Below are 26,907 nucleotides of genomic sequence, written 5' to 3' on the forward strand. Positions count from 1 at the left end.
TGAAATTTATACTACCTATGACATCTAAAAGCTCAGAGCTGACGATGTTATTATCCATTGTGTCATTGAAGGACACAAAAATACTTTGAAACAGGTAGTGGTTTTTTTTTTTTTTTTTTTTTTTTTTGGTTGTTTTGAGACAGAGTCTCACTTTGTTGCCCAGGCTAGAGTGTAATGGCATGATTTCGGCTCACAGGTTCAAGCGATTCTCCTGCCTCAGCCTCCTAAGTAGTTGGGATTACAGGCCTGCCACCACGCCTGGCTAATTTTTGTATTTTTAGTAGAGACAGGGTTTTGCCATGTTGGTCAGGCTGGTCTCGAGCTCCTGACCTCAGGTGACCTGCCCACCTTGGCCTCCCAAAGTGCTGGGATTACAGGCGTGAGCCACCACACCTGGCTGAAACAGGTAGTGTTTTATTTATTAAGTTAAATTTAAAAACAACATCAAAAGGTTGTTATAGTTCCTAACTAATCACAAAACAGTACATTGATTTCTGTTCCAATTTACTTATTATAGGAAAGGGAAAATAAAGTGTACAAAACAGCAGTTTTTTCTTTTCTACAGCATATTTCTTTTTACAAAGGCTGATAATTTATATCCTGATTGTTTAAAATAAAAATCAGGAGATTAAAAAGCAATTTGTTGACTTTATACCATAATGCTTTTACCATATAATTACCCAATCTTAGGCTTATGAATAATAATACCTGTTAATTGACACATTTGCTGTATGAACAACTTACCAGTGTGGTATAAAGAAGTAAAAATCAGAAGGTTGGTGAATTTTAAACTGTTTTATCCATTGTGAATAACTGGAACTTAAATATGAATTATAAAATTTATATTGAAAGTTACTTTAGCCTTGAAAACAAGAGGTCACTTTTACCACCACTGAGTATGAAAGCTGATAGCTCCATGTTCTGAGGGTAAAGCCATTAAAATAAGGTATTATTATTCATTAGACTGAAATTGAACAATGATATCTCTGACATCAGCCTGCTGTTCTTCACAGACCATCGTTTTAAAGGAATGCATAGAACATTCCCAATAGAGCTTTTCTACTTGTCTTCTGACAAAGCAATTTAGGAAAAGGTAAATGTAGCCAAATAATTATGTGTCTGTGAGCTGAATATAACTCTTCATCACCTTTAAAAGTGAAATATTCATTTAGTATTTTGGTGGTATAAACACCCTATTTTATGGACTAAGCTCTTTCTTCTTTCTAATGGATTTATGGTTAGCAGATTATGTGCTAGTTACTGTATTTACTTTTTTTTTTATAGTGCCGTGCTATAAGCGGTGCAAACAGATGGAATATTCAGATGAATTGGAAGCTATCATTGAAGAAGATGATGGTGATGGCGGATGGGTAGATACATATCACAACACAGGTAAGAGGAGAATAGAATGACATATATTTAGTTTAAATTAAACTCTTTCATAATCTTTTATAATAGCCTTGATTTAAAAAAGAGGATACATAAGGCATAGTTTTGTCCCAATAGACTTACATGAAAAAAGCAGGAGGACAAATTTTAAAAAAGAGAGTATGCCAAATTTATTTCTTTTTTTGAGACAAGAGTCTCGCTCTGTCGCCAGGCTGGAGTGCAAGCAGTGCGATCTTTGCTCACTGCAACCTCCACCTCCCGGGTTCAAGCGATTCCCCTGCCTCAGCCTCCCGAGTAGCTGGGACAACAGGTGTGCACCCCCACCCCCAGCTAATTTGTGTATTTTTAGTAGAGATGGGGTTTCACCATGTTGGTCATGATGGTCTCTATCTCTTGACCTCGTCATCTGGCTGCCTTGGCCTCCCAAAGTGCTGGGATTACAGGCATGAGCCACTGCGTCTGGCCAGAGTATGCCAAATTTCTATAATACCTGCTACTTCCATTGCAATTTGAAAATACTCAATATTATTTTCTTAGTTTCTAAATAAAGAGGGGAAAAAAAGACCTTCAGAGATGCTGAATATGCATACTACTTTGCTTTACAGTCTCTTGCTTACATGTCATTATCATTCCATTGCTGGATTATGTGCTCCTCTATGACAGGAACTATACTGTATTCACATTTACCCAGAGAACTGACATCTATTAAGTATTTAATAATTATTTGTTAAATAACGACTAAAAGAAATTTTCAGTACTGTAAGCTTCATGAAGGTAAAGATTCATTGTTGAATTCTCAGTATCTATCACAGTGTATGATGTAGAAGTTGTTCAGTAAACATTTGTTAAATGAGTTGAATGCAAGGTTTTTATAAGTGTTTCTATGAGTTATTTGAAACCCTGAATATACTTTTTTATTCAAAGTCCTAAAACACTGTTTTGCCACTATATTTATATAAGTATGTAAATGCATATTATCATGTGCTGCTGAAGCTCACTACCATTTATTACTTAGTTTTGATGAAGAAAATGTGCTCTAAGTTTAAATCCATGATACTAAAAACAGATTTTTCTCCCTTGAGTCCTAGAGATTAGGAGTTATATCCTTAGTAGTAGTAATAAAACAGGGTTTCTTAACCTTGGCACTGTTTTTTGGAATGGAAAATGTGCTCTAAGTTTAAGTCCATGATACTAAAGACATTTTTCTCCCTTTGAGTCCTAGAGATTAGGAGATATATCCTTAGTAGTAATAGAACAGGGTTTCTCAACCTTGGCACTGTTTTTTGGAATGGATAATTATTTTCTGTGCATTGTAGAATGCTTACCAGTATCTCTGGCCTGTAACCACTAGATACCAGTAGCATCCCTCAGTTTTAACAACCAAAAATGCCTCCAGACATTGCTGAATGTTCCATGGGGGGAAAAATTGCTGCCTTCAGTTGAGACTGCAATAGACAGAGGGCTAAGTATCTGCCCAGGTAAAAGTTCCTTCTTAGGTCAGTTTCTCCTCTACTCTGAGTAAAGGATGCTGCCATCTCTTTCCTTATGGAGTTATAGGCAAAGATTCAGGACTTGGGCTCCTTGATCTGAAATTTATTGGCTTATTAGTGAGTCGAGTGCTATATCAAAGCCTAAAGGAAATAACAGATTGAAAAACTTTTAAAAGTAATTTCAAAAATCATCCTTCTTTCTCCCCCCACTGAGTAGTGAAAGTCTTTTAACTCTTCTGCTTTGATTTTTCCATGCCTGAAAGATGTTGGCAACACATCAGTAGGAAATTCTCTGTTGACTGACTGGAACCATTGATTGTGCATTGTTTTTGATGTCAAGTTAGTGACTTATGAGGCCAGATACTGGTTCCTTATTCAACTCAGTTTCCCTTGCTTTATCCTTGCTTTTCCTGGGCTTTTTCTTCTATTAGCTTGTGTATTAGTCATGGTTCTCTAGAGAAACAGAACCCGTAGGATGTATACAGAGTAGGTTTTGCTTTCTGTGGTTTCAGTTACTCGTAGTCAACCATGGTCCAAAAATATTAAGTGCAAAATTACAGAGATAAACAATTCATCAGTTTTAATTTTTGCCCCCACTGTTGGGAGTAGCATGATAAAATCTCCTGCTATCCTGCTCCGTTCTGCCCAAGAGGTGAATCATCCCATTGTCTAGTGTATGTGTGCTGTATATGCTACCCAGCCATTAGTCACTTAATAGCCAACTCGGTTATCAGGTCGACCGTCATCTATAGGTAGGTAGGGTTTGGTACTATCTGTCCTTTCAGACATCCTCTGGGGGTCTTGGAATGTATCCCCCACAGATAAGTGAGGACTATTGCATAGGTATAGGTATAGATATAGGTAGATAGGTTTTTTTGGGTTTTTTTTTTTTTTTTGGTTTTTTTTTTTGGTTTTTTTTTTTTTTAGAGGAATTGGCTCATCTGATTATGTGGGCTGGCAAGTCTGAATTCTGCAGGGCACACTGACAGACTAGAGATTCAGGGAGTGTTGATATTGCAACTTTAGTCCTAAAGCGTTCTGGAGGCTGAATTCCTTCTTCTGGAGGACCTCAGTCTTTTTCTTATAAGGCCTTCAACTAATTGGATGATATCCCCCTATCTTGTAGGGGGTAATCTGCTTTATCCAGTCTACTTATTTAAATGTTCATCACATCTCAAAAATACCTTCACAGCAATATCTAGAATGGTGTTTGACCAAACATCTGGGTGCCACAACCTAGTCAAGTTGACATAAAATTAATTATCATAACCCTTTAGAGTATTACTCTCATTAGGGTCATTTGAGCTTTCTTTTTCTTTGTCAACTGTATCCTACTTTTAGAAGTGTTTTAATGGTGTACTACTTATTATATTTTGACAAATTAAAGAGGTTGATTTGCCTTGTTTTTATGTTCCGCGGTCAATTTGTATGTTAAAATTTGGGTTTTACTGTTATGAAATAGTCATACCTATTATATAGTAATTTCTAGAAAAACTGAAGTAAAAGCTTTGTGCTAGACCTGTGGATTTTGACCTATTTTATTTGTGAAAGTGAGCTATTTATTTTGTTTAGGCCTGTTGAACAGATATCTCAAAATTTTAGAAGATTAACAAAGGAGCTAAGCATATTCTGTACTTAGGTTTTTTCTTTAGTAACTTTAGATGCTATTGTCTTACTATATTTCTTATCCTTGTTAAACTATTTTGTTAACATTGACAGGTACTTTGAAGTAGAAATGTTATCTAGCTGACTGGTGGTGCTGCCACCTGCTTAATGCTTTCTTTGAGACAAGTAGGTTTTGAGATATTTGCCCAGTAGAGTACAAGAGAATTGAACCAAAAGTTAGCTTGTATGGATTTTAATCCCAATTTCATCATTTAACTGGGTATAACACTCAAGCAAGTCATCTCTCCAGTGACTTCACTTCTTCATAGGAAGACATTATTACTGTAACTTCCTCATAAGATAGTCATTGTAAGGATTAAATAAGATGTGGAAACAGTAGAAGGCCCCATATAAATGTGATATGATATTAGTACCTTTGGGTATCCTACATTTCTGAAGCAAATAACAAAGAGATTGAGTATCCCTAATCGAAAAATCATAATGAAATGTTCCAAAAGCCAAAAGTTTTTGAGCACTGGTATGATGCTCAAATAAAATGCTCGTTAGAGCATTTTGAATTTTTGTATTAGGGATACTTGACCAGTAAGTATTTATGCAAATATTCCAAAATCTAAAAAAATCAGAAATACTTCTGGTCCCAAGCATTTCAGATAAGGGATAATCAGCCTATATTAAGATAACTAATAGCTTTTTGAGAAAATTTTGATGCAAGTTTAATTAAAATGTACATATGAGTCCTGTAGTTTTTAAAACTCTTCTCTTTCCCTTTTTTTTTTTTTTTTTTTTCTAAGACGGAGTTTCGCTCTTGTCACCCAGGCTGGAGTGCAATGGTGCGATTTCGGCTCACTGCAACCTCCACCTCCTGGGTCCAAGCGATTCTCCTGTCTCAGCCTCCCAAGTAGCGGGGACTACAGGCACACGCCACCACGTTGAGCTAACTTTTGTATTTTTAGTAGAAACGGTTTCACCATGTTGGCTAGGCTGGTCTTGAACTCACGACCTCAGATGATCCACCCGCCTCAGCTTCCCAAAGCATTGGGATTACAGGCGTGATCCACCGCACCTGGCCAAACTGTTCTGTTTCTGAGAAAGTGTTGCGATAGAGATTCAAACAAGGAAAGTAATTCATGGTAAAATATTAATGAGTTTTTCAAAATTTGAGGAGGTGTCATTGTGACTATTCTTATTAGAGTTCATTTGTAAAGATACTACTATTATTTGCCTCCTTATTTCAGAGAAATTGTGAGAATTTTCAGCATTTTTATATTACTTTAATAAGTAAATAGGGTGTTTACAGTTTAATTTTAGTTATTCTTTTCTGCCGAATTTTACATAGGTATTACAGGAATAACCGAAGCAGTTAAAGAGATCACACTGGAAAATAAGGTACTGGTTAATTGGTTATATTTTTAAATTTAATGACTAGTTATTTGCCTATCTATCTATCTATACACACACATATATAATCACCATATCTTTCTTATAAAAACCCTGGTTATTTATTATCAAGCTCTTTTAAATTCCAGCTATTTTCTTCCCCGTTCATTTTTGTCTCAACACACCAAAACACTACTGCTGCCTAATGCATCTCTTATTTTCCTTAATTTGTAGTATGGTTAAGTAAAACAGCTTTTAGATTGTAACTTGTACAAACTACTAATTTTCACTGACTGGAACAACTTCTAGGCTACTTTAAAAGAGATGACTTTTTTGTTTTAAAATGTATTTAGTACCAAATGTCATATAAGTGGAGAATGTTGGGGTAGAATTAACTACTTGCTTACTAGTAGATGCTAATGATATATTAACATTTAAATTTTATAGCTTAAATAGTGCCATAAGCAATTTAATCATTCTCTGTATTTTCTTCAATTACTGGTAATTTGGGGTTTATTTGTTTTTGAAAATTTGAAAGCAAACTTTAGTTTGCATCATTCAAATTCATGACATTTTGAATGAATAGAAGCTTAATCTGTTAAGTGTTATTGCATGATTTATGAGGGTAAAACATAATTGGGTAGAGTTTTTTTGCTTGGAAATTTTGAGTTACTTTAGGCTGTTGTAGGTATTAGATTAGCAGCTTTTCATTTCTCGGAGAGATCAACCGCAGTTGTCTTCATGTTTTTATATACCTGTAGTTGTTTGAAATGATATGAAAAAATAATATAAAATGCTTTCACCCTTGTCTTAATTATTTTTTTAACCGTCAAATCACTTAGAGGATAGACTATTTGAATGGAATAATTGTGTTCCTAGTCTTATGACACTTTAGCGACAACAGTTACTAAAAGATACTCTTTGTGTGTTTTTGTCACTTGGATCTTTCCAGATTTGTTACTGGGGCTTAACAGAAAGTGATAGAAACGAAGACAAGTTTTTATTTTGTTTTGTTTTTTTTGTTTTTTTTTTTTTTAATGTACAGTTTTATGCTTTAAGATTTAGTTCTTTGGCCCGAGAATTCATCATTTTGAAATTAGACTTTTTGGAGTGTTTGAATGACTTACGGAGAAATCACACAAATTGCTTTGCTGTTTCAGAAGATCTTGTTTACTCTGACCATTACTGTATATGCTTCAGACTTTGGGAATGATAAATGGCACAGTAGTGTAGATAGTAGTGTTTTTCTTGGATGGGCTTATGGTAATTCCTTTAGTATTTTTTGTAACTTAGAATACTTGCTATCCAAACACAAGTATTAATCTTGGTTGTCAGTTTCTATTGTATTCTACTTTATCAAGTATAAATATCACCAATATGATGAAAATTTTTCTTAATGATTAATTTGTTAGATATTAGCTCATATAATAATTACTCAGACACTGACAATGGTTTTGTGGTTTCAATTTTGGGTGTAAGAATGATTTAAGTTTTAAACATATGACTTAAGTTTCTAGTGTTAAATTAAACCACCCCTAAGTAAAATGTAACCTAGGTAAAACTAAATGTTCAGTTTATCCACGTATTATGTTGACTTCAGATTTTCAGAATATTAATTTTGTGAAAACGATACCCAGATGTTAAACCTGTCCGTCAATATTGTTCTTTCACTCTAGAGCTAATATAGTTAAGAAATTGAACTGATACCTTGTGCATTTTAATAACTGTAAAGTCTGATAACTTGCCTAATTCAGCTAAGATATTGTTAACAAATTAGAATATAATAGTGTTTGATTTATATTTTAGCTTATATTTGATTTACAAATATGTACTTTTTCCCCTTAAATTATAAGTGCACAAGTTAGTATAATTTTGAACTGATTTTCTAATACTAATGAATTGATTAACCGAAAATACTGTTTTATTGGAAGTGCAACTGGCAATTAAATAGTTAGCTTAGATGACTCTTAGTGCTCCCATAATAACCTTTGTTATTTTTCAGTCACAGCACTTAGCACATTACTTTTAATGATTGATATATGAATTCATTATCTTTATTGGAGTTTAAGTTTTTTGTGGACAAGAACTGCCTTGTCATTCTTATTTTCACAGTGGTTACCACTGTGCTAGCACATGTGTGTTCAGTGTTAAATTAATGTATATACTTAAGTGATTTTAAATATAATTAATTTCAAAGGACAATATAAGACTTCAAGATTGCTCAACACTATGTGAAGAGGAAGAAGACGAAGATGAAGGAGAAGCTGCAGATATGGAAGGTATTCCTGTTCTAGATTTGCTTCAATTCCACTAGAATATTGATTTAGAATATTTGTAATTTATGTGGATTAAGAATTCTTCATTAAGTTGTAAGTTTAGCATTTAGCAGCCTAGTGAGTGTTTTATATATGTTTAGTTCATAAATTTCATTAGTGTAAAACTTATCTTGATCTTGGACTCTTCTATTTTACTCCAAACATAGTCTTGGACAATATCATTTTTATTGGAATAACTATTAGTCATAAATATTTAATACTGGGTACGGTTGCAAGATATTAATTCCTAACTGAATTATTTCAGAGCAGAACAAAGTTTGCTTATTATGCATTTTGTATTTTCTTTTCCCTCTTTGATAGCATCTTTCTATTAAAACCTGAAGATAGTGAGTTTCAATGGCGCCTTTTTTTTTTTTTTCTTTTTTTGAGACGGAGTCTCATTCGGTCGCCAGGCTGGAGTGCAGTGGTGCGATCTCAGCTCACTGCAACCTCTGTCTCCTGGGTTCAAGTGATTCTTTTGCTCAGCCTCCTGAGTAACTGGGACTACAGGTGCATGCCACCACACCCAGCTAATTTTTGTATTTTTAGTAGAGACGGGATTTCACCATGTTGGCCAGGATGGTCTCGATCTCTTGACCTCATGATCCACCCACCTCAGCCTCCCAAATTGCTGGGATTACAGGTGTGAGCCACTGTGCTTGGCTAATGGGGCCTTTTGAACTACACAGAATCCTGTCAGTTTCCCAAGATTCTGAAAAGTCCTCCTCCTAGAGTTGCCAGTTGAGAATCACTGCATTAGTGAATCATTGTTAAAAGAGAGAGAAACCCACTAGAACAGAGCAGTATGGGTCTGTGAGCACATGATTATTCAAAGCTTTGTATTTCATGAGCATGATAATCTTTTTCAATACATTTGAAACCTCAGATATTTAAAAGTAGATGAAAAAATTGCTGTCACCAGGGTGACCTCTTTGTTAAATCCAGTTTATCTTTATTACACTTAACCTTTTCTGCATTGATTCTGTTAACCATATCTTCCTCTTTTTTTTTTTTTCCTCCCTTGGTTTCTATAACACTGGGTTTTCTTACTCTTTCCTGGACTCTTTCTTCTAGTCATCTTCTGTGATTCTTTTTCTTTCCCTCAGCTATGAAATGTTACTGTTTCATGGGTTTCTTTTTTTTTCCCCTTGCTTATTACTCTCTGTACTCCCAGATTTTTTAGTCTGTAATAGCATTCTGTAGTCTGGCATGAAAATTTGTGCAACAAGAAAGATAGCGTATAAATTACATCCAATACTTTGTGAGAGTTTAAATATGAATATATTTATATATGTAAATAGGGTGCATGTGTAAGAAGTTGGAAAAAGGAAAGGAATATGAAAAAAGGGCAGGTATTGAAGGCTGTAAGGCAGCTGAATCCCAAAAATACATAGAATTTAGAGTGAGATAGATTATGTTTTGTAGCATGCAGAAGTAGAAGATGGTGCCAAGTAGAGTTGAAACACCATAATGGCAAGTGATGCTTGCTAGACCAAAAGTACCTTTCTGTTTTCAAAATTACTTTCAATTCCCCATGAAACCTAGCTATATCTGTTCCTAAATTTTAGTGAGTTCTTGTCCTTATTTTCATGGTAAACTGCTGTTCCTTAAGGAAATCTGAATGAATTACTTGTAACCAAAATTGATCACAGCAGCCTCACATACCATCTGTATGCTAGGGACTTCCATATCGAATCCTCTAGCCTAGATATTCTCAACTTCAGATTTATTTCAGTTTCATTTCCGCCTGGATGTCTCATAGTTGTCAGAAACTGAACTCATCACCTTCTTGCACAAATATTGTTTCTGAATTTCATCTGTCTCTGAATGACATAGTTGACCAAGTTGGGATGGTGGGGTAGCATAGAACCCTTTGAGTAAAGCACTGTTTTCAAAGTACAAGCTGTGAGATTGCCTTAAATATCTGATAGTCATTTAGTATGTTTATTATATTCCCCCTAGATAGAGTTAAAGAATTGCTATATATGTAATTTTGCTGAACAATTGTGTTAATGGTATCTAATATAAAGGTAATTTTCATTTATTGAACAAATATTTATTGGGCAGAACAGTATTTATCAGGTATTGTCCTTGGTGTTGGAGATAAAGCAGTAGACATGATCTCATGGAGTTTATATTCTAATCAGTGGAGACAAAAAATAGATAAGCAAAATATATACTGTATTAGTTATAAGTGTTAAGGAAAAAATAAAGGAGGAAAGGGGATAGAGAATCTTGGGGTGGGAATGAATGTTGCAATTTTTAAATAAGTTGGTCAAGAAAAACCTAATCGAAAGTACACACCATTTAAATAAGGCCTGGAAGGAAGTGAATGAAACTAGGTATTTGAGGGAAGAGTGCGAAGGTACTGAGGTGGGTATGTGTTTGGCTTGTGTAAAATATTGTAAGGTATGCTTATGTCCAGATAGGAGAGAAGGGAGAATAGTAAAGGGTGGAGTCAGAGAGGTAACCAGGGACCAGATTCTATAAGGTCTTGACATAACTGAATGAGACAAGCCATTGGAGGGTTTTTTTTTTTTTTTTCTCCAAGTAGAAGAGTGACATTTCAACAGAATCACTGTGCAGTGGTGAGAATAGACTGAAGGGAGAAAGGGACAACAGGAGGCTGTTTTGATAATCTAGGCAAGAAGTGATGGTGGCTTGGGCTAGGGTCGTAACATTGGTAGTGATGAGAAACAGTAGAATTCTGGAATATTTTGAGAGTTGAGCCAAAGAGATTTGTTGCTGGATTGGATGTCATATGTGACAAGTGGAGTAGTCATGGGTGACTCCAAGGTTTTTGACCTGAGCTTCTAGAAAGATACCATTAACTGAGATGTGGAAAAATCAAAAGTGATTAGCTTTGGAGAGGGAGTCAGGAACTCAGTTTCAGACATGAGATATTTGCAGTGTTCATTAGTTATTTAGTGGAGATGTAAAATAAATAATCCAAGTCTGCAGGCAGGGAATAAATTTGAAAGTCATCAATATTTGAAGTCATTGAGTCTGGATGAAATCGTTACAGAAATAAGTGTGGATAGAGGAGAGACAAGGTCCAGAAACTGAGCCCTTGGTTACTGCAGCGTTTGATATTATGGTTCTTTTTAAAGTAGAAGTGATGAAGAGGAACCAGCATAGAAGATACTGAAACAGCACTCAGTGATGAGGGAGGAAAGCCAGGAAAATATTTTAAAAGCCAAGGAAAGAAAGTGTGTTCCAAGGAGAAGGGACTAAATCATGCCACATGTTCCTGATAGGTCAATTAAGATGAAAACTGGGAATTTACCACTGGATTCAGCAAAGAGGAGGTCACCGATGACTTTAATGAACATGTTTATGCAGTTATAGAAGTAGCCTTGTGTACACTGTGGAGCCACTGAGGACTCTACAGTATTATTATGTCAAGCCTTAAACATGCTGGCTTTCTCTGGGCTTTTGCCTTTGGAAGTATAGAATTAGCTCACTTATATCTATTCAATATCTTCAGTTAAAAACAAAGGCAAAACCCCAGTTTTTGAATGATACTGTGAAGTAATACTTAAATTGGTTTAGAGAATTTTCTTGAACTTGATTAATCTTTTGTTGTTTTTTATAACAGAATATGAAGAGAGTGGATTGTTGGAAACAGATGAGGTTTGTAAATTGAGTTTTCTTTAGTTAATTTTTAATGGATGAACTTGGGGAGTTGTGTTCTTACTAATAATATATTGATCTTTCAAAGAAATTCTAATTTGTTCATATTGATTATAGCATATAAAACTTAGCTTTGAGTTCCAAGTTCATTTACTCTTAAGTAAACAAAATATAGAATGGAAAAAATAGGTTTTCTAGAATGTCACATTCATAATGATTTAATGGTTGTAAATTTTTCTCTTTTATTATTTTCAGGCTACCCTAGATACAAGGAAAATAGTAGAAGCTTGTAAAGCCAAAACTGATGCTGGCGGTGAAGATGCTATTTTGCAAACCAGAACTTACGACCTTTACATCACTTACGATAAATATTACCAGACTCCACGATTATGGTTATTTGGCTATGATGAGGTAAAAATGAAAAGCATTATATTTTAATATCAATATTTTAAATTGTTGGGTTTTAATTTCTTCATTAGGTCCATAAGTATTTATTGCAGTGTTTCACATTTTGGAAATCATTTGTTTTACAGTTTTATGATTAATGTTGAACTTGATTCTTTCTTATTTTGAATGAACTATGAATTATTCAGTGTAACAACAATAATGCTAAGACATAAACAGAAATAATCTGTTACATATTCCTTGACCTCTAAGCTTATGCCTTCAAAATGTGAGGGAAATTTAACTTGGTTTATTTTATTAAATTCTTTTTGGGATTACATCAGTTGGATATATAGGCATTTACAAAATGACCATGTCACATGTGAAGAGAGTGGATTGTTGTATCTATGTATTTTTCCCCTTAAGACAGAAAACTCATCTGCTTAATTGAATTAAAGGATAATTGACAGAAAATCAACTTGTTTAACCTGTCATTCTTATGGCTATACATGGGAAACAATAAAATAAAATCAGTCTAAAAGATGAGTCACAAAGTTATAAAATGTTTTGACAGCCACAAACGTCTTTTTGTGAGATTTTTTTTTCTGCATTAGGGGGTAGCTGTTACAGAGCTTGGCTGTGACTCCTTCCTGTCCCTCCCTTGATATTAATAAATTGTAAAATTTCCCAGAAATCATTCTAAACAGTCTAGAATTCTAAATTGCAAGTGATGTGAGATGGAGAACTAAATATATTATAAACCTTGAGATTTAGGCTGAAAGTTTCTAAATAGTAATTTCTTTTTTTTTTTTTTTTTTTGAGACGGAGTCTCACTCTGTTGCCCAGGCTGGAGTGCAGTGGCCCGATCTCAGCTCACTGCAAGCTCTCCCTCCCAGGTTTACGCCATTCTCCTGCCTCAGCCTCCTGAGTAGCTGGGACCACAGGCGCCCACCACCCCACCTGGCTAATTTTTTATATTTTTAGTAGAGACGGTGTTTCACCGTGTTAGCCAGGATGGTCCCGATCTCCTGACCACGTGATCCGCCCACCTCAGCCTCCCAAAGTGTTGGGATTACAGGCGTGAGCCACTGCACCCAGCCCTAAATAGTAATTTCAAAGCATTTTTTATGCTTTCAGCAACGGCAGCCTTTAACAGTTGAGCACATGTATGAAGACATCAGTCAGGATCATGTGAAGAAAACAGTGACCATTGAAAATCACCCTCATCTGCCACCACCTCCCATGTGTTCAGTTCACCCATGCAGGTCTGTATATGTAGAGATAAATATATTTTTTGATGTGATTGTATATTTCATGGATTTATTACTTGAGAATCTTTAAACATAGAACCCTAACAGAAAAAAATTTTCTGACTAAAAAGTAAAATTCTCTCGTCCTCCTTAGAAATTTTCTTGTGCTTAAATATGTAAGAAAAAGGAAAAAAAACCCACCAATTTAAGTTTAATATGTTAAGAATTTTTTTGTTCTCTGTTCGTGTTTACAGAATAGATGGATCTTTGTGATTTTACTACACTTTTTAGCTTCCAGAACAGTTTGGAAGATTCTGTTTTTGACTCAGAAATAGTCATCATTTAGATACGGTTTGCGGTGTTGTGACTGTGCCTTTCTGTGAATGTAGACTGTAGAGTTGACCTTCTGATTTTTCTAGGTGACCTATTTGCTTTCTTTTATTGATTAGTGAAGGGAGATATATGGATGTATGTTCTTCAGTTGAGAGCTCGTCAGCCTTAGCAAGTCAAGTGCATTTTATAAGTTGGGATTTTCTTTGTATCAGTGTCTTCACAGAGCCAAATCTGTGAAGCTGAACCTATATACATGATTAGTTCAGAATTTTTCTTAAAAAAAAGTTACTACATGCCAATTTCTTTAGGTTAGTTATTTCTAATAGATAACTTTCCCAGTTGACTGGAAAATACTGGTAACATACTAGTAACAATATTTTTCACTGAAACTCATATTCTGTTGACTAGTTAGATGAAACATTTTGTTTTCTCTTCCCTCTAGTTAAAAACAACCTTTAATATTTTCTTCTCATATTCTGCAACCTCTTTACTCTCAAACTTTAACCCCGTGGAAGACCTTGCTCATTTTTTCAGTTTCATTATGTCTGAAACTTTAATTGCTAACTATGAAAAATAATTTAGGAGCCATTATTTTTAGTTTTGAATTATGTAATCTAAAAAGTTTTCAGTTTTTAGATTTATTCTCTTGATTCCTCTTATGGTTTAAGGTCTTAGGATGATGCTTATCAAACTGAAGCATATCTCTTTCTGAGGTGTAAACTTAACTCAGTTGGGGGAAAAATAATTTAACTGGTAATTATGTTAAACATTTTAATAAAATAGATGACTATATTGTGGAATGGGATATAAGTATTTCAAAAAATCTGAGTGCCTATAAAATAAAACTTCAAGGACATTTTAGACCATTCCATGGGCTGCCTCAGATTGTGCCTTCAAATCCTCTGGAATGATACATTCACTCTCGTATTCTAAGTTGACTGCCTCTGTCATGAAGGTTATAGTCATAAAAACTGAAGCAGCATTATTGAAGCCAAGGTATGTTAAAAAGACTTTCTTTAAAAATTACCTTTTTCTTGGTTTCTGTGCCTAGATAGTAACTTTGATATCACTCTTCTATAGCACAGGAGAGAGAACAGTTAGCCATGAAAGGATGTATAGATAGGACAAAAACTTCATATAAATAAATACCTTTCTTATTATAAGCAAAAAAATTTATTTTTACATAGAATTGGATAAATTTTAGAATACCCATTAGGACAAAGAAACAAATACAAACCTCTCAACTCTAACCAATTAGCTTTTCTTAAACCCTCTCAATTTTGGCTTATTCTCAGCTAAATAAACAGCCCAGATCACAAGATTATAGATACCTCTTTGCTTTTTTGTCCAACTGATACCATGTGTCTTTTTTTTTTTTTTTTTTTTTTTTTTTTAATTTGCCTGGTATGACTCTTTTGTTTCTTAGAGCAAACAGCTGTCATTCCACATTTTCTCCTGGAATGATTTCCTCTTCTCTGGTTTTCTGCCTTTATTATCTGTCCCAATTATCAGAACACTAACTAATGCCATTGTGTCTGCTGTGACTACCATAGCTTTTTAAGATTATGCCCTCCCCTGGTAAAACTGTTTGCATGGCATAACAATCTATTATCTTGTGTTTCGGAAGTGGAGGGGAGATATTTTATAATTTAACTATTTTAATAAATATTTTGTAGTTATTGGGGAGTGGTGGGGGAGATAGTTTATAATGTAACTATTAAAAATTAATTCAATGATAGTAATAGAGTCGATTTCTTTGCAAATGAAAATGTGTTCCTCTTTTGGTCTAATCGATCTACATGAATAATTTTTTTTTTTTTTTTGGCTTCTAGGCATGCTGAGGTGATGAAGAAAATCATTGAGACTGTTGCAGAAGGAGGGGGAGAACTTGGAGTTCATATGTATCCTTCCCTGTGTGTAAGATTAGTGGCAAAATGGCTGTTAGGATTTTTTTTTTTTTTTTTTTTTTGAGAAATTTGGTGTAACCTTAATGACATAGTACCTGTAACTTGTTTTAACTTCTCATCTGAAAATCCTAGTGGAAGTCTTTATTTAGAAAATGTTATATTGTGATAGTTATGCCTTGCTTAGTTGATTAGAACATGTCCCCATGTGTAGCAGTAGCTCAGCCTTGTTACAGAGGTAACTACTAATTTAGAATAATAATGCGTATCTTTTTCTTATGTACATTTCCAGTTTAACATGTTATCAAAAATGTACTTTCCCATCAGGTAAAAGTAAAATTAGGTTGTGTCAGTCTGAGATGTCTCTGAAGCAAATGATTCAGCTTAAATAAATACGTTAGTTAATTAAAAAGTAATGTACTACGTGAAGTGCTTTATATATTCTTAAAATATAGTATGTTCATTTTTCTCAAGACAGTAGCACCCTTCTTGTATCTTGCTATAGTTTTCCTACTCAGTTTTCTTGGATTGACAAAAGTAATAAATTCAAGTTAATGCCCAAGCAAGCTGTTGGATCCTAAAGTACATGTACTCATAGCATAGATTCATCAAAAACAGTCAAAGTCAATGATTTACATGCCAGATAGCTTGAATTAGTTTGATGCTAGGTTAATACTTGACTTGGTGGTGGTTTCTGCTACTATGTGTTAGATTAGATGTGGAGACTAAGGCGCCACATCTAATCAGACTGTGGGGCATTGCTAATAAAGTATGTCCCTGAGAAGAACTTTGAACTGATTTGATATTGAAACAAACCAAAAACTTCCAGTCCAAACCATATTTACTCCTGAAGTCCTATTATGCCTAACTGGCACATCTCTGCTGGATGCTAGGTAGCAACTTGGAAGACTGTCTATATAATTCATAATAGTAATTGGTTTCCCCCGATGAAAAGTAAGCTCCTAATGTTTTTAAGTGCAATGAACATAAAAAATATTTCAGAATTTAATTAAAGACAGTCCAGTAGAGCAGAGTCTTTGGCAAATACATACACTAACCTAGAATCAGTCTACTATACATGATTTTCATTTAATTTTTTTCTCTTTTGCTATAGTACTTTTATAGTCTATTCTGCCTCATTTTCTGACATAACTCTAGCAAACTTAAAGGAGTCTAGTAAAGGAGTACATTTTGTACTCATTTAAACATGTATAGCTTTGTCCCTTTATTTTTATGTCAAAGTAATTGTGCTTATATGAACACCTACTCATTAAGAAGTTTCAAATTCAATATTCGAATGAGTGGTCAGGTAGTCTTAAAGAGCCTCATGTTAAATAGACACAAATTTGCATAGTTGAATTCTTTAATAGACTTAATTTAAGATTTTGTGGGGTTTTTTTTGAGAAATTAATGGCTTAATAAAATGGATAATTACAACATGGGCTTAAAACATAGAACTATTTACAAGTCTTATTTTCCTTAGCTAAAAACCTTTAGGTATCTTCTTATTTTCTTGAAATTTGTACAAGCTGTCATTCCAACAATAGAATATGACTACACAAGACACTTCACAATGTAATGAAGAGAGCATAAAATCTATCCTAATTATTGGTTCTGATTTTTAAAGAATTAACCCATAGATGTGACCATTGACCATATTCATCAATATATACAGTTTCTCTAATAAGGGAATTATATGTTTATGCATTAAATAAAAATATGTTCCACTACCAGCCTTACTTGTTTAATAAAAATCAGTGCAAAGAGAGTTTTTCTTGCGTCTTATTAAAAGGTTATGATTTGATTTCCCCTAAGTAACAATAAGTGAAGACATCTGTCTTATATAGAATGATGACAGATTATTTTTGATTTACATTTATGAGGAAGGTATTAAGTGTGTAATAGTCTCAAAACTAGGATTAGAAAATACTGTGTGCTAGACTGTCTTCTCTTCTTTCTCTTCTTTGTTCCTTTTGTTTTCTCTCACCTTTTCCTGTTCTGCTAATAGTTAATATTTATGAAGTGCTTACTGTGTGCCATGAACTCTTAAGTACTATTACTTGTTTCCTAATTGTGTGTTAAGTTGATACTGATATCACCAAAATTATTTTTTATTAAGGATTCGGGAATATTTATTGTGATTGCCTGGTAGAATACTAGAATTTAAAGGGATAATAAGTTTATTCTGTCATGTCAGTTTATAGATCTTGGTATAGGAGTTTAGAAAGGCAAGTTTTCTGCTCTAGGATACATACTGCAAGCCAAGGAGGAAAACCTAAGCCCTTTATTCTCTTTATACCACTACATGCCTCATCTTTGTTCTTTCAGTAGTCTGCACAAAGTGGAATGGCTAATCTCATCCATAGTTTTGTTTTATTTTCTCCTCATTTAAGAATACCCTCCTTGCTTGCTTTATTTTCCTCCCTTTTCCAATCAATTATTGTATTGCAAGAAAATCTCCATAATGAAGATAATGATTTGGAGGTATTCTGGTGTTTGATATGGTATAATATGGAGATAATAAATATGGACATCTTCCTCTAATATACTTGAAAATATTCTGCTTGCTCATGTAGCCAGAAAGCTGCTCTCCTTTCTTAAATTGATCTTTTAAACCGATTTTACTGGAATGTTTTATTTTTGTGTATCTTTAATTTACGTGATCTCAAATATTAAATGTTACCACATTGTCAGCATTTTTCTCCCAGTTAAGTTATATTTGTCAAAAGTATAGGCATCTTCAATCCCTCATTTGTTGTTAAGTAGTCATATTTATCTCAGTCACCACTAGGTGGCATAAATAATTTTTTGGTCAAACCTTTTAAATTTCAGGATCTTTTTTACAACTGAAATATTTGTATGGTTATCCAGTGTATTAACAAAAGCGGGTATGTTGATGGTATAAATGTGTTTTTATGAGTTCAGATTTATAGCACTCATTGAAAACTGAGTTTTGATGAACAATAGATTTGTTTGGAAAAGCTTGAAATTCAGATTATGGATAATCTTACAAATTTTCACTTCGAGTTCATTTCTAATTTTAGTTTTATAGTATTTTAAAACATCTGATTTACATACATAATAAATGGTATTAACTTTTTTACCTTTTAATTTTAAAATAATTTTATAAAGATTTATAGAACCGTTCCAAAGGTAGAACAAGAGTCCTGTATACTCCTCAGCTTCCTGTATGTTAATATTTTACTAAGAAATTAACACTGATTCTATCAACTACAGATTTTATTCATTTCCTCAGTTTTCCCACTATTTTTTTCTATTTCATAATCTAAACTACGATACTGTATTGCATTTAGTTGTCATATCTCTTTGTCTCTTCTAATCTGTGACAGTTTCTCTGTGTAAAGTCTTTCATGACTTTGATACTTTTGAAGAGTGATGGTCAGAAATGGTGTACAGTGCTCCTGAACTTACATTTGTTTGTTCGTTGTTTCCTCATTATTAGCCTGAGGTTATGAATTTTGGGGAAGCATACCACAGAAGTTATGTGTCTTTCCCTTTGCATTATGCCTTTCTCATTGCATTTAGTACTACTAAGTTTGCAGTACTTATTTAAGGTGGTGTCTGCTAGGTTTCTCTACTCTATATAGTTAATATTTATTCCTTTCCATTGTTAGAAGTGAGTCACTAAGTCTATAGAAGTTTATAGCCACAAGGGAAAAGAATTAATCTTTGCTTTCTGGAGAAACCGCCACAGCAGTAATCAGTACATTTTGGGAGAGATATTTTGAGGTAATAAAAATATCCAGTTTCTCATTAAATTTCATTTAGTAATTTTAGCATTCATCAATGAATCTTGCCTGAAACAATCATTACTGTAGTGTTCTACTGAAGTGCCTGTTCTTTTGCTTATATCACCCCTTGCCCATGTTTTTTTTTTTTTTTTTTTTTTTTTTTTTTTTTTTTTTGTTTGGAGACAGAATCTTGCTCTGTCACCCAGGCTGGAGTGCAGCGACGCAATCTCGGCTCACTGCAACCTCTGCCTCCCTGGTTCAAGTGATTCTTGTGCCTCAGCCTCACAAGTAACTGGGATTATACAGGCATGTGCAACCACGTCTGGCTAATTTTTGTATTTATAATAGAGACAGGGTTTTGCCATTTTGGCTAGGCTGGTTTCGAACTCCTGGCCTCAAGTGATCTGTCTGCCTCAACCTCCCAAAATGTTGGGATTACAGGCATGAGCCACCACGCCTGCCCTTCCCCCCACCTTGATTAGTGTGGTAAACCTTGAAATAGAGTAGTATGAGCCTTCCAACAATTGTGTACACACACTTTGATAGTGGTATGAATACCATCCTCTCCCTCTTTGGATATTCGATACAATATTTCAGGTGGGGTATACACCACCTGCAATATTGGAAGTAATATTATTTTCTCCCCCCCCGGATATTAGAAACAATATCACAGGGGGTGTGAACAACCCCTGCGATATTTGGAGTAATATCATGGTCTCCCCTCATGAATATTAAAACAATATCGTAGCGGGAGGGAGGTGTACACCCCCTTGGATATTTGATATCATCCTCTTCCCCCCGGATATTAGGAACAATATCAGGAAGGGATGTACAGACCCTGCAACATTTGCTGTCATATAATTGTCTCTCCCCTAGATATTAGGAAAAATGTCACTGGGGATGTAAACACCCCTGCGATATTGGGAGTAGTATCATCCTCTCCCCCCTTGGATATTAGGAACAATATCACAGATGGGGTATACTGCCTCTGCGATATTGGGAGTAAAATTATCCTCTCTTCCCCTGGATATTAGGAAGGGTATCAGAGGGAGAGGGTGTACATTCCCTGCGATATTCAGTGTAATCTTATCCTCTCCCTCCCAGGGTATTAAAAACAATATTACAGGAGGGGAGTACACCATCTGCGATATTAAGAGTCATCATCCTCTTTTGCTCTGGATATTCGGAACAATATCACAGGGTTGTGTACACCCCCTGCTATATTGGCAGTAATATCATCCTCTCTCCCTCTGGATATTAGGAAGATTATCACAGGGCTGTGTACACCCCCCGCAGTATTGGGAGTAATACCATCCTCTCTCCCTCTGGATATTAGGAAGTGTTTCACAGTGGTGTGTGCACCCTTGCGATATTGGGAGTAATATCGTCCTGTTGCCCTCTGGATATTAGGAAGAATATCACAGGGGTGTGTACACTCCCTGCAACATGGGGAGTAATATCATCCTCTGCCCCTGGATGTTAAAAACCAAATCACGGGGGTTGTACGCCTGCTGCGATATTGGGAGTAATACCTTCCTCTCTCCGCCTGGATGTTAGGAGTAATATCACAGGGGTGGTTTACATTGCATGCAATATTGGGAGTAATATCATCCTCTCTGCCCCTGGATATTAGGAACAACATCAAAGGGGGGTGTCCACCCCTTGCAATGTTGCTGTAAAACACCAATATTGCTGTGATATTAAGAGTAATACCATCCTCTCGCCCTCTGGATATTAGGAACAGTATCACGGGGTGGAGGGTGTACACCTATGCGATATTGAAAGTAATATCCTCTCCCCCACGGTTTTTAGAAATGAAACCACAGTGGGTTGTACACCTGGTGCGATATTGGTAGTAATATCGTTCTCTGTTTCCCTGGATATTAGGAACAACATTACAAGGGGGTTGTACACCACCTGCAATATTTGGAGTAATATGATTCTTTGCCCACCTGGATGTTAGGAACAACATCACGGCGCGGGAGTCGTGGAAAACCCCGGCTATTTTGAAAGTATCATCCCTTTTTCCCTGGATACTATGAACAATATCACAGGAGGGATGTATACCTTCTGTGATATTGGGAGTAAATATTATCCTTTCCCGCCGTGAGTATTTAGAAAAATATCAGTGGGGCGTACACCCCTGTGCTATTGGGAGGAATATCATCCTCTCCACCCAGGAAATTACTAACAAGGTCACTGAGGGGTGTACTCCCCCTGCGATATTGGGAGTAATGATGTCCTCCCCAAACCTGGATGTTAGCAACAAGATCACAGAGTGGGTGTACTCACCCTGTGATATTGGAAGTAATATGATCCTCTCCCCCGCTGGATATTGAGAAAAATATCACAGCACGGGTATACATTTCCTACGCTGTTGGGAGTAATATCATTCTTTTCCTCTCTGGATATTAAGAACAATATCATGGGTGGCATACATTTCCTTCGATATTGGGAGAAATATCATCCTCTCCCCTTTGGGATATTAGGAACAATATCCCAGGGGGGTGTCCACCCTCTGCGATATTGGGAGTAATATCATCCTCTATTTCCCTGGATGTTAGACACAATATCACAAAAAGGTGTACACCCCCTGTGATATTGGGAGTAATATCCTCTCCTTCCCTCGATATTAGAAAACAATATCATCAGGGGTGAACACCCCCCTGCGATAATGGGAGTAATATTTTCTCTTTCACAGGCCATTAGGAACAATATCACAGGGGGTGTTTACATACCCTGCGATATTGGAGGTAATATCCTCTGCCCCCCCGCCGGGATATTACCAACAATATCAAACGGGTGGTGTACACCCCCTGTGATATTGGGATTAATGTCATTCTCTCCACCCCTGGATATTAAGAACAATATCACAGCGGGGGGTGGTACACCCCTAGTGATACTGGGAATGTCATCCTCTCCTTCCCTGGATATTAGTAACAATATCACAGGGGGGTGTACACCTTCTGTGATATTGGAAGCAATATTATCCTCTCCCCCACTGGATATTAGAAAAAATATCACACATGGTGTACACCCACTGTGATATTAATATTAGGAAGAATATTACAGGGTGTACACCCACTCTGACTTTAGGAGAAATAGCTCCATAAAATATCACATGCAATATCACAGGGTATACGGTAATATCTCCCTAGGGTATTACAAATACTATCACAGGGTGTACACCCACTGTGATAACAGGAGTAATATGTCCCAAGGATATTACGAATAATATCACAGGCTGTACACCCACTATGACATAAGGAGTGATATCTCCCTAGGATATTATGAATAACATCACGGAATGTACACCCATGGTGTGCACCCACCCTGATATTAGGAGTAATATCTACCCAGGACATAACCAATAACAGCACGGGGTGTACATACATGACGTACACCCACTGTGATGTTATGAGAACTGTCTCCCTAGGATATTACAAATAACATCACAGTGTACACACATGGTATACACCCACTGTGGCACTAGGACTAATAACTTTCTAAGATACTACGAATAGCATCACAGAATATAAACACATGGTGTACACCCACTGTAACATTAGGTGTAATTTCTCCCTAGGATATTATGAGTAACATCTCAGTGTGTACACACATGGTGTACACCCACTGTGACATTAAGGGTAATATCCCCCTAGGATATTACGAATAACATCACAGGGTCTTCACACATGGTGTACACGCACTGTAATATTAGGAATAATATCTCCATAGGGTATTAAGAATAATATCACAGGGTGTACAGCCACTGTGATACTAGAGGTAATATATCTCTAGGATATTATGAATAGTATCACAGGGTGTATAGCCACTCTGATACTGAGAGCAATATCTCTCTAGGATATTACAAATAATATCACAGAGTATACATCCACAGTGATATTAGGAGAAATATCTCTCTGGGATATTACGAATTATATCACAGAGTGTACACACATGGTGTACACCCACTTTGATATTAGGAGTAATATCTTCCTATGACATTATAAATCATATCACAGTATACACCCACTGTAATATTAGGAATCAAATCTCTCTAGCTTATTACAAATAATATCAGAGGGTGTACACCCACTGTGATATTAGGAGTAATATCTTCCTAGGGTATTACGAATAATTTCACAGGGTGTACACATGTGGTGTACGCTCACTGTGATATTAGGAGTGATATCTACCTAGTATATAACAACCTCACAGGGTGTACACCCACTTTGATATTAGCTGTAATATTTTTCTAAGTTGTTACAAATAATATCACAGGGTGTACAAACATGGTGTACACTCACTGTGATATCAGGAGTTGTATCTCCATAAGATATTATGAATAATATCACAGGGTGTACACCCACTGTATTATTAGGAGTAATAGCTCTGTAGGATATTACAATTAATATCACAGGGTGTATACCCACTGTGATATTAGGAGCAATATCTTTCTAGGATATTACAAATAATATCACAGGGTGTACGCCCACTCTGATGTCAGGAGCAGTATCTCCCTAGGATATCAAAAATAATATCACAGGGTGTACAATCTCTGCCTTCCAGGTTCGAAGGGATTCTCCTGCTTCAGCCTCCCGAGTAGCTAGGGTTACCCGCCACCACGCCCGGCTAATTTTTTTTATTTTCATTAGAGACCGGTTTCACTATGTTGGCCAGGCTGGTCTGGAACTCCTGACCTCAGGTGATCCATCAGCCTCGGCCTCCCAAAGTGCTGGAATTACAGGTGTGAGCCATCGCGCTCGGCCAAGAGTTATATATTCAATTAATTTGGAAACACATCTCCCATATTTGAGTGTGCATGTATTTTTATGAAGAAATGATGTCAGAAAACCTAAGGATGATAATTAATATGAAAAGTAACTGGCATGTTAAAAGGTCTTCTGATTAAGAACTGTAAGGTTTGATTTCGTTTTTAGATAATGTGGTCCTAGCTCTTGTATCGTCCTTTTAAATATTCTACATCAAAGGAATTGGTAGCACAGTGTCAAAATAAAATAAAGTGTATTTCACTGCTTCTGAATTTCTTTCAATTAGACTGAGATCTTTTTCTTAAAGAGAGAACATTTTTATTTGCATTTTATTTTTTCTGAAAAGAGTAGGCCATATTTTACTGAGATCATGGATTTGTTATATATTGCGTTTTGGTCTTCTAACATTCTTCAGTAGATTTTCTCTAAAGTAGTATGTACAGAAAGAGTTGAATAGCAAAAAAGTAAATCATGTAATAATTCTGAGATTTCTGGGTTTGTCACAACTGAGAAATATTGCTGACGGTGTATGGTCCTCAAATGTGAAAATATTCCTTGTGAATTGCTTGTATCCAAAATATACACACAGCATTAAGGGCTGGTTTTTATCTTTTATTTTTCCAATCCTCTTTTCTTCTCAAGAAAAGAGGTGTTCAAGTCACACAGAGCCACAGAATCTCACAGGTGTCTCAGAATTCCTCCAGGGATTCTCAGAAGAGCCAGAACTGCAGCCCGTCCTCGCTGGGCTGTCCCTGTCCCTGTACCTGGTCACGGTGCTGAGGAACCTGCTCATCATCCTGGCTGTCAGCTCTGACTCCCACCTCCACACCCCCATGTACTTCTTCCTCTCCAACCTGTCCTGGGCTGACATTGGTTTCACCTCGGCCACGGTTCCCAAGATGATTGTGGACATGCAGTCGCATAGCAGAGTCATCTCTCATGTGGGCTGCCTGACACAGATGTCTTTCTTTGTCCTTTTTGCATGTATAGAAGACATGCTCCTGACTGTGATGGCCTATGACCGATTTGTGGCCATCTGTCACCCCCGCACTACCCAGTCATCATGAATCCTCACCTCTGTGTCTTCTTAGTTTTGGTTTCTTTTTTCCTTAGCCTGTTGGATTCCCAGCTGCACAGTTGGATTGTGTTACAATTCCACTTCTTCAAGAATGTGGAAATCTCTAATTTTTTCTGTGACCCATCTCAACTTCTCAACCTTGCCTGTTCTGACGGCGTCATCAATAGCATATTCATATATTTAGACAGTATTCTGTTCGGTTTTCTTCCCATTTCAGGGATCCTTTTGTCTTACTATAAAATTGTCCCCTCCATTCTAAAAATTTCATCGTCAGATGGGAAGTATAAAGCCTTCTCCACCTGGGGCTCTCACCTGGCAGTTATTTGCTTATTTTATGGAACAGGCATTGGCGTGTACCTGACTTCAGCTGTGTCACCACCCCCAGGAATGGTGTGGTGGCATCAGTGATGTATGCTGTGGGCATCCCCATGCTGAACTCTTTTTATCTACAGCCTGAGAAACAGGGACATTCAAAGTGCCCTGTGGAGGCTATGCAGCAGAACAGTCGAATCTCATGATCTGTTCCATCCTTTTTCTTGTGTGGGTAAGAAAGGGCAACCATGTTAAATCTCTACATCTGCAAATCCTGCCCCTTAGTCCCATTATTTTTGTTGCTTGATGGCTTTTATTCCTTTCCACTTTTCCTATGTGAATATTGCTTTTTTCATTATGCCTTTAACTGGAATGGGTGAGTATCCTGGGATCCTTTGTGTAGCATAAACCTCATGACTGAATCCTCTATACCTAGGCGGCCTCGTTTAGTTTCTGAGCAATAACCCTGTCATCCATGTGGAATCACAACCATCTTTTTATATACAGGAAGTCCTCACTTCATTTTGGAATTGCCTGAAAATTGACTTTATGGAAACAATGTACAGCAGGTCCTCCAACACCATTGTTTTGTTCAAAGTTGTTTAGTTGTAATGTTGATGAGGAATAAGTGGTTTCACTATCCATAATTTTGCTTAAAGGCGAAGTTTCCAAGAGACTTTCAAAGATGTTAAGTGAGGACGTACTGTACATCAAATTCATATCCTCTTCCAGAGTTCATGTGGAACTTCTTTATAAACTGCTTCTAGAGAATCTATTTAGGCAGATTACGTGTAGAGATCCATGTCACCCGTCTTCAATCTTGGCTTTGAATCAAATCACCCGGGGCACTTACAAATGATGAGGCCTATGTCTCATGACCTGAGATTCTGATTTACTTGCACCTGTGTGGGTATGTGGATTTTTTTTTTTTTTTTTTTAAAGCATCAGAGGTGGTTCCAGTGATGAAGTTTTTAGAGGCATCAAACTCCAATGAGTAAGAACAGAAGTTAATTGTAATATGATTTCTTCAAATATTATCTTCAAATGCATTGTCCTTCAACACCATACAAATTTTTATTATGCTGTTTTTTCTTACTATTTGGCATTTTCTTTTTTTCTTTTTTCTCTCTTTATTTATTTATTTATTTTTTTGAGACAGAGTTTCACTGTTGTTGCCCAGGCTGGAGTGCAATGGCATGATCTCGGCTCACTGCAACCTCTGCCTCCCGTATTCAAGCGATTCTCCTCTCTTAGCCTTTCAAGTAGCTGGGATTACAGGCATGCACTAT

The 26,907-nt window shown here is 36.0% G+C and overlaps 1 protein-coding gene and 1 pseudogene across 1 annotated transcript in view; both read left to right on the plus strand.

Annotated features, from left to right (window-relative positions):
* ATG3 (autophagy related 3) overlaps positions 1-17,469 on the plus strand; it is a 28,744-nt gene extending 11,275 nt beyond the window's left edge. The window contains exons 5-12 of the mRNA XM_002813288.6: positions 1,285-1,392; positions 5,842-5,891; positions 8,080-8,161; positions 11,796-11,830; positions 12,086-12,241; positions 13,352-13,479; positions 15,630-15,698; positions 17,199-17,469. Of these exons, the coding sequence (XP_002813334.4) occupies positions 1,285-1,392; positions 5,842-5,891; positions 8,080-8,161; positions 11,796-11,830; positions 12,086-12,241; positions 13,352-13,479; positions 15,630-15,698; positions 17,199-17,280 (710 nt within the window). The 3' untranslated portion in view covers positions 17,281-17,469. The remainder of the gene's footprint in view (positions 1-1,284; positions 1,393-5,841; positions 5,892-8,079; positions 8,162-11,795; positions 11,831-12,085; positions 12,242-13,351; positions 13,480-15,629; positions 15,699-17,198) is intronic.
* Positions 17,470-21,515: 4,046 nt separating this feature from the next.
* Positions 21,516-26,662, plus strand: LOC100449078 (olfactory receptor 7E24-like; annotated as a pseudogene).
* The last annotated feature ends 245 nt before the right edge of the window (positions 26,663-26,907 follow it).

This window comes from Pongo abelii, chromosome 2, assembly GCF_028885655.2.
Source record: "Pongo abelii isolate AG06213 chromosome 2, NHGRI_mPonAbe1-v2.0_pri, whole genome shotgun sequence".
Lineage (NCBI taxonomy): Eukaryota > Metazoa > Chordata > Mammalia > Primates > Hominidae > Pongo > Pongo abelii.